The sequence below is a fragment of the Ananas comosus genome, linkage group 13, assembly GCF_001540865.1.
Source record: "Ananas comosus cultivar F153 linkage group 13, ASM154086v1, whole genome shotgun sequence".
In the NCBI taxonomy this organism is placed as follows: domain Eukaryota; kingdom Viridiplantae; phylum Streptophyta; class Magnoliopsida; order Poales; family Bromeliaceae; genus Ananas; species Ananas comosus.
This window is the reverse complement of record NC_033633.1, coordinates 3,064,931-3,080,857: the sequence shown is the minus strand read 5'-3', so window position 1 is coordinate 3,080,857 and position 15,927 is coordinate 3,064,931. Positions and strand designations below refer to the sequence as shown.

General features: G+C 36.4%; 2 protein-coding genes across 2 annotated transcripts; both read left to right on the top strand.

Annotated features, from left to right (window-relative positions):
- On the top strand, nucleotides 672–9,467 carry LOC109719833. The gene is made up of 6 exons (XM_020246662.1): nucleotides 672–998; nucleotides 4,192–4,388; nucleotides 5,978–6,058; nucleotides 7,564–7,797; nucleotides 8,624–8,701; nucleotides 8,842–9,467. Exons 1-6 carry the CDS (start codon nucleotides 884–886, stop codon nucleotides 9,148–9,150), a joined length of 1,014 nt encoding a protein of 337 aa, XP_020102251.1. The 5' UTR covers nucleotides 672–883; the 3' UTR covers nucleotides 9,151–9,467.
- LOC109719832 (60S ribosomal protein L30) lies at nucleotides 11,370–15,183 on the top strand. The gene is made up of 5 exons (XM_020246661.1): nucleotides 11,370–11,481; nucleotides 11,608–11,713; nucleotides 13,888–13,989; nucleotides 14,681–14,749; nucleotides 14,860–15,183. Exons 1-5 carry the CDS (start codon nucleotides 11,461–11,463, stop codon nucleotides 14,898–14,900), a joined length of 339 nt encoding a protein of 112 aa, XP_020102250.1. The 5' UTR covers nucleotides 11,370–11,460; the 3' UTR covers nucleotides 14,901–15,183.

The following is a 15,927-nucleotide window of genomic DNA, read 5'->3' as shown; positions in this document are numbered from 1 at the left end:
CCGGCACAGGCCCGTGCCTTCCGGCAGGGGCTGCTGGGCTGGATGGTCAGGGGTTCGCGGCCCGCACGGGCCCGGCCGGATTTAGCACGGGCGGGCCGCGCCATCTTCCAGCCCGGTTCGGTCCGGGGGCCGTGCCGGCCCGGCACGGCCCACATTACACCCCTATAGGGCACTAAAGGCGGTGAGCCATTCACCGTCTTCACTTAATATATTACAAAGACGGTAAATGGTTTACCTCCTCCACTTTATATATTACAAGAACTTAGAAAATTTATCAAGGTGGAGTCACCGCCTTCACTAAGGTAGTGAATTATTAATCATCTTCAATAATTATATTATGAAGATAGTGAATTGTTCGCTGCCTTATTGAAGGAGGTGAAAGAAATCCCAGCGTGACGCTCACGTGGAGAAAGAAGAGTTAGTTTTCGAAATAAAATTTTGAAAAAAATATTTTGCAAATATTAATATTTTAGAAAATTATTTTGTGAAAAAAATCCCTCTTAAAAACTTGAGTTAATGTCAATAGTTAAAAATTTAATAATCCGATCCATTCACGTTAACCGGGTCCAGACGAATCCGACTCACCGCACCTTACCAAGTCCGTTTCGAATTACGAGTGCGAACCCAAATTGGATCCGATAAAAAGATAAAACCCCGCCGATACAAAAACCCTCGCTTCGATTCTCGAGCTCGGATTCTGCTTCTCCCGCCACAAAAGAGGAGAAGCGCGCGCGCTCTCTCCGAAGCCGATCGAGGGTTTTTCGCTTCCGACCTTAGGGTTCGTTTCCGATCCTTTATTCAGGTAAAAATTAGGGTTTCAAAGAGTTCCCCCTTGGAGCTCAATGGAAGTTTAGGGTTTTGGTAGATCTCCTGGGAGGTGAAAATGGCGCCTTTAACTTGGAGGCACCATACCCTTATACAAGCCTTGTTGAGCCGTGGGCCGTTAATGGAGGAGGAGTTCCATGAGATGTTCATGGGCATCAGCGGAAAAAACCCAGGTAATTTTGTTGATTTATGCAGAGGTGTATGGTTTCTAATGTTAGATTAGGCAAATCATATGCATTTAAGCTTCTGCAGTTGCAGATACTATGAACGTAAGATTCTGCTAGTGGCAAGATTATGTTGAATTTATTCCTTCTATAAGCCAAGTTCTAATCATTAGACATGAATTTATAGTTGTGGATCCTATAGATAAAGATAAGGTTAATGGTGGGGACTTAGATTGATCGTTCGTAATGCGCTACCAACACAGATGCATGAAAATAGAGAAAAATGAATCGTAAAAGAAATAAATGCAAAAAACAGACCGATGTTTATGTGATTCAGCATGGAGAGAGTGAGAGGAATGTGTTCCACTATATGAGGAAATAAAAATACAAGCTTGCACCTTATGTCTTCTCCAAACAAAAAACCAAGAGCCTTATTCTAAAACCCATCCTTCTCTCTTTCCAACAAAAAACTTCAAAAAAATAACCAGAAAGAGTTTTTCGAGAAACCTTAATTAAAGAAGACTAAATTAGAGAAGCATCAAATTTTTTACCATAATTCTTTGTATTGTTGCTTCGGTAAAGCCAAACCGCTCAAGCAATTAGTCGAGAACCTTTGCGTTACTGCCGACCTCACTTGACATCGCATGCAAGCTGCCGAACACCACTCCTCTTTGCTGTTGTATACTCTCAGGACCGGGCTAACATCACCTTAATTTACCGACCGTCCCTAGAGCAAGTGGCAAAGGGCTTGGTGGTTGGTATCCGAGACCCAAATTTGAATCCTAGTTGATTCACATTTTCAGCTAAGTTTATTTCTAAATGAAATAAACGAAGCAGGTAGCATGCTACCTATCTCTCAAAAAAAAAAAACATCACCTTAATTTATTAGCCTCTACTAATTAGCTCTGGCCGGTACCACATACAGATATATATAATGTAGTAGGGCCTGGTCAAAGTCAAGTATGATTTGAAGTCCTACTCGGAACTCAACGTGACTCACTGTATCGCTACAATATCCACCAATAGGAATAGGAATCAATTCGTTTATAAACTCTATGAACCGAGTGCACGTGAACCAAACAAAAGAAGTCACCACTCAATATTCTCTATCTTGACTTCTTTTATATTTTACCACTCTTTTTCATCTTATTTCTCTTCTTCAGAGAAAAGCTCAAACAAACTATCATAACGAACTTTTCTAAACCTTAAAAAATTAAGGCGTGGTTAGTAGCCAAGGGCTATGCGCAGATAAAGGGAGTCGACTTCAAGGAGGTGTCTCCGCCAGTGGTGAAGCACGCGTCGATTAGGATACTTCTAGCTATGTTGGCTATGTTTGATATGGAGCTTCAGCAACTTGACTTTTGGACCACGTTTCTTCATGGGGCTCTAGTAGACAAAATTTACATAGAGTAGTTTTAAGGCTTTATTCAGCCGACGATGGAGAGTCTGGTGTGCAAATTGAAAAGATTTCTCTACGGGTTAAAGCAAGCACCGAGGCAAAGATCACTCTACTGGTTAAAGCATGCACTAAGGCAAAGATCCCTCTACAGATTAAAGCAGGCACCGAGGCAATGGTACTGATGGTTTGACGGATTTATGATCGAGCATGGTTATGGCATTAGTTTATACGACACTTGTGTTTATTATCGAAGGCTTGAAGATGGTTCGTTTATTCTACTTACGCGTAGATGATATGCTGATACCGGGCTAAGAATTCAGAAGAAGTGTAGTGATGATTAGTTGTGTTGGGAATTTGATATGAAGGATCTAGGAAGTGCTAGAAAAATTCTAAATATGGAGATCAGGCGACACCGCATACAGGATAAGCTGTGGCTATCACAAAAGACATATATACAGGCTATTCTAAAACAATTTAATATGTCGGCCCAACACTTCAAACTTTCTAAGAAGATGTGTCCTAAGACGGATAAGGAGATTAATTCTAGGTCAAAGGTTATTGTATGCTAGTGCAGTCGGTTGCTTGATGTATGCTATGATTTGTATTAGGTTTCATATTTCTTATGCATTTAGTGTTGTTAGTCGATATATGTCAAATCTAGAAAAACAAGAATAGGAGGCTGTGAAGTGAATTCTACGGTACCTGAAGGGCATAGTGGATATGGGTATTCTCTACTCGAAAGATTCCGGTAACGGTAAAATGAAGGAGTTTGTAGATTTTGAATACTAGTGATTTGAATAAGTGTAAGTCTATTACAGTTTACAAATTTTTGCTGGCGACGAACCAATCAGTTGGAAATCTACGTTAAAATACATTGTAGCCTTGTCAACTGTAGAAGCGGAGTATATGGCGACGATTGAAGCGGCTAAGCAAGCAGTTTAGCTTAGAGCTTTGGTTAGAAACTCGGGATCATACAGGATGAGGTAATCATCTGTTGTGATAGTCAATGTTATATGTCTCACAAAAAAATTCGGTTTACCATTTGAGGACAAAACACATAGACGCCATGTATTACAAATTACGGGAGCTCATTGAGAAGAATGATGGAGAAATTCAGCTTATGAAGGTTTCTGCAAAGGATAATGTAAAGGATAATGTAACTTACATCATGACTAAGCTAATTAGTAGAGGCTGATAAATTAAGGTGATGTTAGCCCGGACGAACAGACATAAGAGTGTTTGGTAGAAAAGAGAAGTGTTCAGTGGCTTGCGTGCGGCATCAAGTTTGAGATCAGCAGCAGCGTGGAGGTGCTCTACCAATTACTTAAGTGGTTTGGCTATCCAAAGCAACAACATAAAGGATTTTGGTCAAAAACTTTATACTTCTCTAATTTAGTCTTTTGAAAAGCTCTTCTCGGTTATTTCTTTAAGAGTTTTTGTTGGAGCAAGAGAAGGGTGAATTTCACCATAAGACTCTTGGCTTATGGTTTGGAAAAAACATAAGGTGTAAACTTGTACTTTTGTTTTTTCATATAGTGGAATATCTCTCTCACTCTCCTCGTGAATGTGGGCAGTTGCCGAACGACGTAAATATTGGTCTATTTTTTTTGCATCTATTTCTTTTACCATTCGGTTTTCTCTATTTTCGTCTAGAGGTGTTGGTAGCACATGATGGACGATCAATCAAGTCTCCAACAGTTAATTGAGCATCTATAAGTTTAAAATATCAAAAGAAAAAACAATCGCATATACATATATGGTGATTTGCTTTGGTACCTCTGATGCTCACATCATATGCTGCAGTCAATAATAAGCAGCTATTCAACGATGTTCTTCTCAAAATTAATAAGGAGCTGGCTTACGTGCAATTCGAGTTGCGAGCATGCAGAAACCAGTATGATGGGAAGGTTTACTATGGGGTGATAAATAACGTTGCTGATGAGCAGTCAAAGCTCGGGACGAAGTATTCAGTTCCGCAGATTGCATTCTACAAGGGTGTGGTATGCCATTGTTTGCTTGGAATTTTAGTAGTAATCTACAGCTGTTGCTGCAAAATGGGCATGATTTTATGCTTGCTAGTCTTTATTGAATGAACTTTGTTGGTGTAGAATCACCTTTTTCTTGTTGTTGGCAGCTCCCTCTAAGAGATTTTCAAAAGTACAATTGTGAAAGATTCATAGATACAACTTGACCATGTTTTGTTGCTTTGTTGTTTATTCTATAAGAAACTATGCGGTGAAAAGTGTGATTCATTCCTCAAGAATCAATATATGACTTCTGTTTCCTGATTGGTTCCAGAACCCTCTTGGCCAATATTTCAGGGTTTATATAGGTTAGAATTGTACAAATGGAGAGATGGGAATGCCAGTCTAACTATATGCTTTCTCCTTGGGATTTGTGCCGTCCATATGAGAAGGATTCCATGTGAATTTTTCCACATTTAGTGAGATTTAGATTTAGTGATCAACAAAGAAATATGTCTCAAATTTAATTCTCATTTTAACCGTATTCTCTTGTGCAAATGCTTGAGCCATAACTATATTGGATACAAAATGGATACACAGTTTCAGGAATTTGTCTGTTTCTCTTTACACCTATGGAATGTAGTGAAGTAAACAGTAAAATTATGAAAAGCAAAATTTCATAAAATGAACCTTTATGTTATCCAATTTAATTATTCAAATGCATTTTTCATAGACCAAAATCTAACAAAGACGTAAATCTTACAAAGAAACCTAAACTCTTTGACTTGAAAAAGAATTAGGAAAAAGAGGCTTTTGGCCCATCTTGTTGGAGAGCGTATATTGTTTGACATGGTAGAGGACCTCTGATCAGTTCTTTCTCTTGACTACCACCATAGTGATTTCATTTGTGTTGTTGATTACCACTTAATATTTGTAAAACGAGAACACTGCTTATACCATGAAGGATGTTTTGTCTGATCCAAAGCTATCCAGGTACCAGCAGAGATCACTCGTAGATTGTTTACTTTCACCTTTTAACTTCCTCTCCTCTCTCTATGCTTCTTTTTCACTTGCTTGTCTAAAATTTTAAATGTTAAAATTATCATTGTTTGTTACCTGAGTTTAGGGCTCAAAAATTACTTTATGCTTGTATTTAAACCTGAATTCCTTGCCTTGTGGTACATTACGTACTCCATTTTATGTATTAGCTTTTGTTCGGTAACATATATATGAATTATTTGGTGGATTTTTTCATAATCAATATTTTCCGAAGGTTTATCTATTGTTGTTTACAGCTTTATCGGCGAGCCTGTGTTTTTATCCTATTTATTTCAACCCAAAAGAAAAGAAAAAAAAACGTTAACTTCACTAATGGCCTCTTTTAATCAAATAATTAGTAAAGAAACCTGAATATTTGCTAGCATAATGTTAACAGTACCTGATTATGTCTCATGGCTTCTCCTGAAATGACTTGATTAATACTTTCATTTTGTATGCTTGTATGTTTCAGTTGTCTTTTGACTATCGCTTCAAATGATTGCACTTGAATCTCTGCTTAATATTTGACTTTAATCATTAGGAAACCAGTGTTTCTAATATCTCGAAATACCCATTATTTGTTTCAGATAGAAGCGATAATTCAGGATGCTGGAACTGAGGGCTGCGTAACCAATATTGAGGCTCTTAACATCCGGCTTGAGAATCAGGTTAGTGATTGAAGTTCCTCTTCTAGAAAGATGCTTTCCTATACCTTACCTATAAATAATTTTACTTTTTCTGTATACCTACTAAGCTCTGCAATTTTGGGTGCTTTTTTTTTCCTCCCTTTTTTGCTTTTTTTTTACAAAGTATTTGACAAGTAAGGCGGATTGAGGTTTAGATTTGCTGAATTTATTTCCTTATTCCTGTTGGTGCAGTTTCTTTGCAGACTTTACCTTTTCTGCAATTGTTCCAGTGATATACATAACATATGTGTATACCAAAAATGGAACGAATATCTGGTGTCTAGGTCAGTTTGATATAGGTAATGGCCAAGTAGTTTCTTCTACTCACTTTGTTATGGCTTTGGATCTGGTGTTGTTCCCTACTGCATCTGATTATTATTGTATAGTGAAAATAGTTAGGAGTGCAATATAGTGAGAGATAAAAGGTCGGGATACCCAAAATGCAGAGACTTATAAGGGTGTTCGAAGGTCCTGTTTAGATAGAGTTGGATTCAATATGGTTCAGTATACATAACAACGCAAGGGAGGGATAACTAAAAATGGTATGATAATAATTGTCTGGTTACCAATTCGACTAGGAGAAACCGCCCCCGCCCNCCCCCCCCCTCCTTCTCTTCTTTAAGCACCTTTCTTTGAGCTCTCATCTTTGAGTCAAATCCTACAAAAGATCAAATCCACTAAGAAAGTTTTGCAGGTGGAAGATGTAGATTTGGACTGTGCATCCTCTGTGGATGCCTGGTGGCATTACACACAGCATTGTGCAATCCATGCCAAACCCTGCAATGATTGAGTGAAAAGTTGTTGAATCCTATTAAGAATATCAAACTTTGATGCATTGACATAAGGTTGAGAGCTGGTAGGAAATTTGTTTACAAAGGATAGCTTGTATCTTTTTATACAGGACTATGGGTTTAGCTGCTAATCTTCTATGGTGACCATCTATGGGCTATGATTTATCATTGACAAGCTGTTCGATCACACTAGAATTAGGAAGAAAGTCACAACCTTATATTCAGGGAAAAGATCTTTGAGGTGATTTCGATATTTGCATGGGAACGAAAGCTTGTCTTGGTAATATGCAACTGATATCTCAGCTGAATGCTAATCCTCAAACGAAAGGAAACATTTGTAATCTAAGACACTTCAAAGTCTGCAAGTTCCATATTGACAATTTGTTTTGTCATCCTTGTGACGTACCACTTAAGCACACCATATGGTTTTCTACTATTTTTCTTTTTCTATTTGGTTTATCGGCAGCTGTTTAACTTGCCACTAAAGCCTTTCTCACAATTTACATGTTAAACCCTCTAGCTTTTTCTTGTTATAGTATGGTCCTACAGGAGTTATCTAGTTTCATGTTGACAACAAATCACTTTGTAGCTTATCCTAATTGCTTGTTATATAGTTCTTTCTGTTAGTTCATTTTGTGTTGGAGTATTTTTGTTCCATTCTCCTTGAATTCAATGGATCTGGTTTCAAACTTTCAGGTTCCTGCTGGGCAGAGTTCACAGGATAGTCAATCTCGCATTCCTCCTGCATTTAGGAACTTTACAATGTCTCAAAAGGAGAAAACTCTCAATGATCTCATACAAGACCGATGGCTATCGTACACCTCTAGTGGGAAAATTGGTCTTGGCGTAAGATCTTTCCTTGATCTTCGAAGTTGGTTCCGCAGCAATGATGTCCCTTCTTGCAATGTCTGCAATGAAGCAGGTGTTAAGGTATCTATACTCTCTCCGTCGTTAATTGCCATTCTATGAATTGGTTATTCTCTTTACCCCGGCTCCTGAACAACAGGTGGCGCTTAAAAACCATGTTTATATTATTATTTAGTTCCTCACTTTCTGATTTTAAAGGCCAAATCAGTATTTATCTTTTTCCTTCCCACACTTGGTTCCAAAAGTTGATACTTGTGTTAAAACGTGGGGTTGGTCGGAACAAGTCTAGTAGTCACAAGTAAAATATGGATCATGTCTGTGTTCTTGATTTTTTTTTTTCCCCCTAGGCAGCTACCTACTTGCTGCATTCGCTGATTTTTTACACTAAAAGGTGGAAATTTGGAATTTATGAGGACATTGCTTCATAGCTTGAATTCTGGGGTTCGTAGGTAGAAATTGACCAGCTATGACCTCGATCAATTATTACAAGGATGGTTATATATAAATCATACACTTATTTTAATGGAGGGGAAATAAAAAATTTCGAAATCTCCATTGTTGATGTGGTGCTATCTTCCTTAAAAAGTTATAAGAACAAACATCTTCCTCCTGTCTAAAATTATTGGAATGTGTAGGGGAATTTTGGAGAGTTGCTCTATTGAGCGAGCCAACCTGTGACACAGAGGTGGATAACTTTTATGAAATAAATTTGCTGTTCTGCGGAATTACTAGCCGATATCTAGACGGTTTGATGTTGGATCCATTTTCTTTGTGGAGCCTATTTAAATTTGAATCATGTTTAAGCGAGTGCCATGTTCTATAAATGCTTGAACTACAATGTGTTCTGCTGTTATCCTTACTGCCGTGTTGACCTTTGCTTGTCAAACAGGCCTCTACATGTCCAAATGAAGGTTGCAATATTCGAATCCATGATTACTGTTTAAAGCAGAAATTTTCTCGGCGGAAGGTAGCACAGGACATTCCTTCCCATCTCATTTCTCATTCATCATTTTTTGTAACTGACAAAACTCTTATCGTAATTCCCTTCTTTTCTCTCATATCACTCATCAATCACACAAACTTGTTTCTTAAAAAACTCTAACCTAGGGTTCAAGAGCCTGTCCGGGTTGCGGCGCCGAATGGCCCCAGTTGGAGTGCGAAGAAGAAGAAAATGATGCGAACGAACCCGAAGAAGATCCGGCGGCTTCTCCTAATCCCACTACAAGGAGGAGACTGAGAAGTTCTGTAAAAGCTGAAGCAGTGGAAGGATCCAAAAGCCAAGGAGGAGCTTCTACTTCTTTGTCAAAGAAGAGGCTGAGAAGCTGTAAAAACGAGGCGGTGGAAAACGCGACCCAAGACACTTCGTCAGTTTGTCCATCGCAACCGCTAAGGTCTTCTAATCGAAGGAAGCGCTAACCTTAGAATTTGCTAGTTCACTTACTAGCTTTTTTTAACTTCCTTATATTATTGTTAGGTATTCTATAGCTTCCTTTTGGCTGCTTCATCTTTTGGGCAAAATGGAATCACCATATGTATCAACAGTTTGGATTTATGCTGTGTTTGCATCAATTTTTGGGTGTTCACCAGTGTGTAGAACCATTATCCAATCTAGTGTTCAATGCTTCTTTAGTCTTTCGCAATCATTGTATAAAGCTTTTCAGTTTTTGAGAGTAAGAAGCATGGATTGTGGATATTCTGGATATGAATGATTTATGCAAGCTTTTAAACCAAAATCCGTCTTGTTGTTGATGAAGGCTGTTTGAATAGAGTTTCACAAAAGCTAAAGCTAATAGAGTTATTTTGTATTTAACACTCTTTCTTACCTCTGAGCGGATTTTCAACATCCTAATTGTATATCATTGGAAACAACTGTTTACTCTAAAAGCTTCAAGCAATATATAGAACTGTTTTATATTTTACATAAATTCAATACGGTTGATGAGTTAGGGTTTAAAACTTTCTCTTGATGAGCTAGGGTTTGAAACTTTTTCTTTGTAATTTAGTTGGTATGTTCGCTAATTTATGGGAGCACATTTTCAAAAGAATATATTAGATATATATGTTATTTTAGATCAACTCTCTATTGAAAAGTAAAATTTATCTCTATTGAGTTTTGCTCTTATGTTAATAGTTAGATCATCCCATATAATAGAGATAGAGGTTTGCATTTCGAATGAGTGGAACGGTTAGTAGATATACAAAAAATCTTTGCATACCAAGCTACAGAGAAAGGTGGTTGGGAAACCTAACAAATTGATTCCTAATAGTAAATTGATTTGTTTATATTTTATAGATCTTTCTATCCTAAGTATATTTAGAAGTTAAAATTAAATATATTTTTTATTTCTTTAATAGCAATTTCAAAGAAAATGTGAAATTACGGTATTGTCATGTAACGGTGTTTCACTATTTATTCACATAAATTATATGTGAATTCTTAATCGATTGAAACTCTTTCTTAATTTGACGAAGATATGTCCACCTGACTAAATATCATTACTTGTTCATTCCATCTCCTTCCTCTTTTCAATTTGCCATTCAATCTCTCTCACCTCATTATTGTAGTTATATTTTCATTCTATCTCTTCTCTCTCGGTTCTTCGAGTTATCTTATTACCATCATTTCATTAAGTCACAATCATGATATCCTAGTTTCGTCTCTTTTTCGAGATTCTCCTTTCTTATCTCCATACTAGAGCTTAACTTTTTCAACACCGTTTATTTATAATGCGATTTATAACTATCATTGTGTATTATTACTATGCTCTCCTTTTTTCTCTCATTTTTCTTTTCTACTCTCCTTCTTCTCCGTCCCTTTCTCTACAACAAATAGGCCAAGTAACTATACCATATGATATTACCCATTATAAAAAATTTACCATTTCTACTCCAAAATATCAAATGATTGCTAATACTAAAAGAGACTCTATGATGTAGAAATTTCTAAAGAGGACATAGCATTCAAGCGATGAATTTCTAAAGAGGACATAGCATCCAAGCGAGGTGGATGTTGCACAGATTGCTTTCAACAGATTGTGTGATGAATTTGAATTTTAGGTGAAGGAGAGTAAATTGAAAAATAAGAAACTTTGCTAGAGCATATATGATCAATTTTTTGAAAACTTCGAGAATTTTTTTTATAAATACCATAAACTTAAATGAGTTTATAATCTTCTGAAAAAGTACTAATTCTTTAAAGATGAGAAAAATAACTATGTCACTAAGTGTAGACGAATTTAAAAAAAGTATTAGAAATGCCGCACGATCAAATGTCCAAATGCTTTTCCGATTAGTTTGACAATTTATAAGATACTTGCTGAGAAAATACAATCAACTACGAGCTACTAATTATACAATACTTTTTAGCATGCATGTAATATAGGAGATTTTTTATGTTTAGAAAAATTAGAGTTATAAAATATAATGGAAACTGTGACAAATCTAATACAGAACTAAAATAAAAAATAAAATTTTGGGCTTGGTTTCGAAATGGTATATTTCTGAGGGGCCTTGATACATTTTTACCTTTCTAGTGATGATCAGTAGCCGTTGGACAAGTACCAAACGCGCCGGATCAACTGATTCGAAGAGGGGCAATTTCGTAATTATGCCTCGTTGCCCATTTTCTATATATTATGAGGGTTTTCCATTTGCTGACGCTCTTTGGGACTTCTCTAGGGTTTCTATCTCCTCTCGCCGCCGCCTCCTCTGCTCGGAGCTTCTCCAATGGCGCCCGTGAAGAAGACGGTAATAATCGATCATCTTCTACCATTAAAACCAAATTTGGATCGATCATGGCTCCGTTGATTTCGTCTCTAGCATTTTTTGGTGATTTTTTGGTGTGAAAATGGTTGCTTTTTGATCGAAATGTAGAAGAAGAGCACCGAGAGCATCAACAACAGGCTCGCCCTGGTGATGAAGAGTGGGAAGTATACGCTTGGGTACAAGACGGTCCTTAGATCCCTCCGTACTTCCAAAGGTTTTTGATATATCTCTTCTTCTTTTCTTTTTCTGTTGGATCATTCTAATCGTGTTATCTATGCTAAATTGATGTGGGTTGGTGTATTGTGGATAAATGGGATTGAAACAGTAGATCGGGTTTGGTTGATGTACGTTGTTTTATGGATTTATTGTTTGGGATGATTCCAATGTGTAGTTGTGGGGAAACGGGCTTCGTGTTGAGAGATTGAGTTTGGAGCATTATTGTGGCCTTGTTTAAGATTGCATCTCTTGGAAATGTTGGCGCTTTCATGCTTTAGAATCGTAAAAAACCTGAAAGCTCCTTAGATTTCCACTTGCATATGATATGAAATGGTGGCGGAAACACCTGCTAGAGAAGCATGTCCTGTCGGGGTTTCTGCCGTCTTGTCACAGAATGGGATAAGCAGAGATCAGAAGTGGCGTTGGATTTTTTTTGGGGGGGTCTTTAAAGAAATCCTAAATTAGGCCTTACTAGTTCTCTTCGGAAAATTTTTAATGCAAGAAGATTCTTTGTAGTTGGGACTGGAGTTTGGTTCTTTGGCTATTTCTTTCACGCCATAGGGATGAATGCAGCTCCCTATATAAACGTACCTACCTCCGTAATTCATCTAGAGATTCTTTATTTCTCTAGGGTAATGTTTGGTGGATGACACATGAAGTAAGAATAACACAATGCCCACTCCATGGATTAGAATCTGGATTGAAGTGATTGGTTTCTTTGGGCAATGTGCAGGATCCATCTCCCCGTGATTTGTAAATCTCTTGATTATTTAGCTCCCATCATCCAGCTTGCACTCACATCTGCCGCCGGGAGCGAGCATGGTATTACTCGTGATGCAGCTTGTGGAAGGCTTAAGAAAATGGAAGTTACAATATGTCAACATATTTTCTGATCGCATAAGTTAACTGATTAAATTATTTTTTCGAGACGTGTTCTTAACAGAAATGCTAATCAATAATTGAGATTTGGCATAGTATGACTGTAGTGCACTTAAATGATGGCACTTAACTTTTGGATATAGGGAAAATATTTCTTTTGGAAGAAGTGCTGCAGTATCTGTACTTGCCTGCAGGTTGTTTGCTTGGTGTCTAATTGTATGCGATGATTGGGATCCACAGTTATCCATTTGATAGATTTTTCACAACCACATCTTTTTTTACAGTGTATGACTGTTGTTGTCAGTCACTGTGTTCATCCCTAGGTTAATAAATCACAACATGCCATGAGTTAATTGCAGCTTACATTGAGCAAAATTTGTTTTATAGCACTGTTAATCTCTTTGTAATTGGTTTTGATTGCTATAGAGGTGCATTAAAAGAGAGGAGAGGAGTACAAAGAGTTGTCATATAGATTACTTGGATTGTTCTGGCATATTGCCAGAAAAAGTCGTATACTCTGGGTCAATACTCTGATTATCAAAGTAATGTTAGACTGTCTTTATGTGAATATCAAACACTTCCTGAGGTTCTTATTATTGTCTGCTCTTATAATGTAAGTTAAATTAACAAAATAAAAATTATAAAAATTATTTTCCTCTTAGTTGCCATATGTATGATAAAATTTGCGAATTGGTGCAAAGGTTTTGACTTATTCTACTTAAAACTCTGCATTCAGAGTGTGAAGACCTTCCTTGACCTTAAGCATGAAGAGAAATACGATCTTTGGCATTTTTTTAATTTTGTAATTTCTTTTCCTGCTAGGCAATTTTGGCTAGTACTTGAGACCGGCCGTTATTGTGGGCTATTTTGACTCATATTGAGCTATTTGGTTCTAATCTGAGTTTCTGGTGGCGCCAGTATAAACTAAACATCCAAGTCTGACCAGGATAAATGAAAACATCCGATTTTGGTTTCAGCACCTCCCCAAGACTTACCCCTTTATTATTCAAATTCATCTTTCCTTGCAAAGTAGATCCCTCACATTTCCATAAAGTTTGATGTTAGTGTTTTCCATTTTGAATACAATGCTTCTCATAGTATTTTTGACTTGTTGGATATTTTGAAAATTCTTAAGCTTGTCAACTTGTTGTCAGTTAATGGTAATGATGTCTTCATAATGTGCTTTACTCTATTCCACTGGATTGTTTTGTTAGAGAGTCATTTTGGGAAGACTATTTGCAATATTTTTTAAATTTTAACTTCGTTAAAATTATTTGTGTCTATTATCTTCAGGGAAATTGGTAATTATTGCAAACAACTGCCCTCCACTCCGAAAGTCTGAGATAGAGTACTATGCAATGTTAGCGAAGGTCGGCGTACATCACTTCAATGGAAGTAAGTATTCATTCTATCTTTGCTCACTCATGAAGGTGGATAAGCTCATATAATGCATCTTATCATTTTCTCCTTATATAACTATATTTGGTTGATTTTTGTCATTTTGATATAGTTGTTCGTAGCACGCTCTTTCATTTTTCTTTTCTTCCTTTGTTTTTTTGTTGATTGAAAGTTATGGTTTGTTCTCCATCAAATTGACTGCCAATCTTTCTTTTAATGAGATACAAGTATTGGAATTGCAAATTTGTGTGTAGTAGTACTCATTTTATCTAAGAGGTAAAGATGTACAGAACCCACTTGAATTATGGACCATTTTGAATCGGCTACCTAACGTTCCAAAATTTTTATTTTACTACCCAACTTTTTAGTTTGTTTGATGTGAGTCAGTCAACGATACTTTGACTTTAAAGTTTAAGCTAATTACTTACTATAATTTATTTACAGTTGCGAGAATTGCATGAAGTAGATAAATAACACATTCAAAATTTGAAGTCAAAATGCCTCAAATCAAACAAATTGAAAGGTTGGATAGGAAAATTAAGATTTTGAATGGTTGGGTAGCCAACTCAAAATGGTTCACAGTTTAGGTTAAGTTATGTATCTTCGTACCTATCTTAATTCGACATCACCTCCATTTTAGGCCGCACCGTTTATGGTTAATTGTTAATTTGTTGGTTTTGTCGGTCAGACAATGTTGATCTGGGAACAGCTTGTGGCAAATATTTCCGCGTTTGCTGCCTCAGCATTATTGACCCCGGTTTTGCTCTCTCCCTCTTTTCTACATATATACATCGATCCCGATATCAATATCGAGATTAATCTCGATCTGAATGATAATGGCTTACTGTCGTGTAATGTATCATTCAGGTGACTCGGACATCCTCAAGAGCATCCCTGGTGAGCAGTGAGCAAAGAACTTTAGCATGTTGTTTGTGCCTAGATTCATTCGTATGCTTGGCTACTGGTTTTTGTATTTGTCTGCAGAATTTTGAGGCAGAACTGCTGTTTTAAGACAACAGTTTCAGTTGTAGACGTTTTGTTGTGGTTATCATATCAATGTGCTCTTTTATTAGGTGTTTGTTGTTTTTATTCGTAAATTCGGTGTTTCTTAATCGACGAACTTGTTCTGTACTCTCCAAATAGCTAGTGGAGGAACCACACCACCTGAAAGGGAAGCCTAAGTTAGTTAAATCTGAGATTACTGCTTTTTAAGATGATTTGTGCTTTCTAAATAAGCTTTCCGTAGTCTGCTAAGTATTTTTCGGCCACTTGGTTTTTAAGAAAAGTAGTATTTGTAGAAATTTTTTTCTTTCAAAATTTATGAAAAGTAATGTTTTTGTTTTAGGAATTTGCTGTTCGGAAAATAAAAAGTGTGAAAGAAGTGTTGTTTTTATGATTTTTTTTTTTTTTGTGTGGAAAATAGTTTTTTATGTTTTCTCGAAAAAAGAGTGTTTGATTCTAAGGGTTATCACTGCTATGTTTGGTTGCCTTGTTAGTAATTGCTCAGATTAAGGCTTGGAAGCATGGATGTTGAAATAAAATATTCAATGACAAACTTATTTTGCACCAAAGTTTTTTGTGTAAGAAGGTTTATTTTTGCTTATTGAAATATTTAGCCTATTTATATTTTGAATGTTTATATTCATTTTTGGAGCTATATGACATTCCTCTCTACCATTAAGAGGTCATGTGGTTCACAATTTATAATATTTTAATAATTTTTTTATTTTTTATTAAAACTAATTTAATTTATTGTAAAAATGTATACAATTTATCTAAATTATGTATATCATTTTTACTTAGCTAACCAAATTTTAAAAATTTTGATTTTGTTATTTAATCTATTAATTTATTTGATTTAAGTGAGTCAAAGGCTATTTAAATTTTAATGTTTGAATGTGTCGACCTTTATAGGTTTAATTAGTATATATTTTA

Bases quoted from the DNA above. Each gene is read 5' to 3' on its own strand.
- LOC109719833 (XM_020246662.1), top strand. From the start codon at position 884: ATGGCGCCTTTAACTTGGAGGCACCATACCCTTATACAAGCCTTGTTG. The intron at 6,059-7,563 runs GTTAGTGATTGA...TCAAACTTTCAG, and splicing joins ACATCCGGCTTGAGAATCAG to GTTCCTGCTGGGCAGAGTTC. The intron at 8,702-8,841 runs GTAGCACAGGAC...ACTCTAACCTAG, and splicing joins AGAAATTTTCTCGGCGGAAG to GGTTCAAGAGCCTGTCCGGG.
- LOC109719832 (XM_020246661.1), top strand. From the start codon at position 11,461: ATGGCGCCCGTGAAGAAGACG. The intron at 11,482-11,607 runs GTAATAATCGAT...ATCGAAATGTAG, and splicing joins TGGCGCCCGTGAAGAAGACG to AAGAAGAGCACCGAGAGCAT. The intron at 11,714-13,887 runs GTTTTTGATATA...TATTATCTTCAG, and splicing joins ATCCCTCCGTACTTCCAAAG to GGAAATTGGTAATTATTGCA.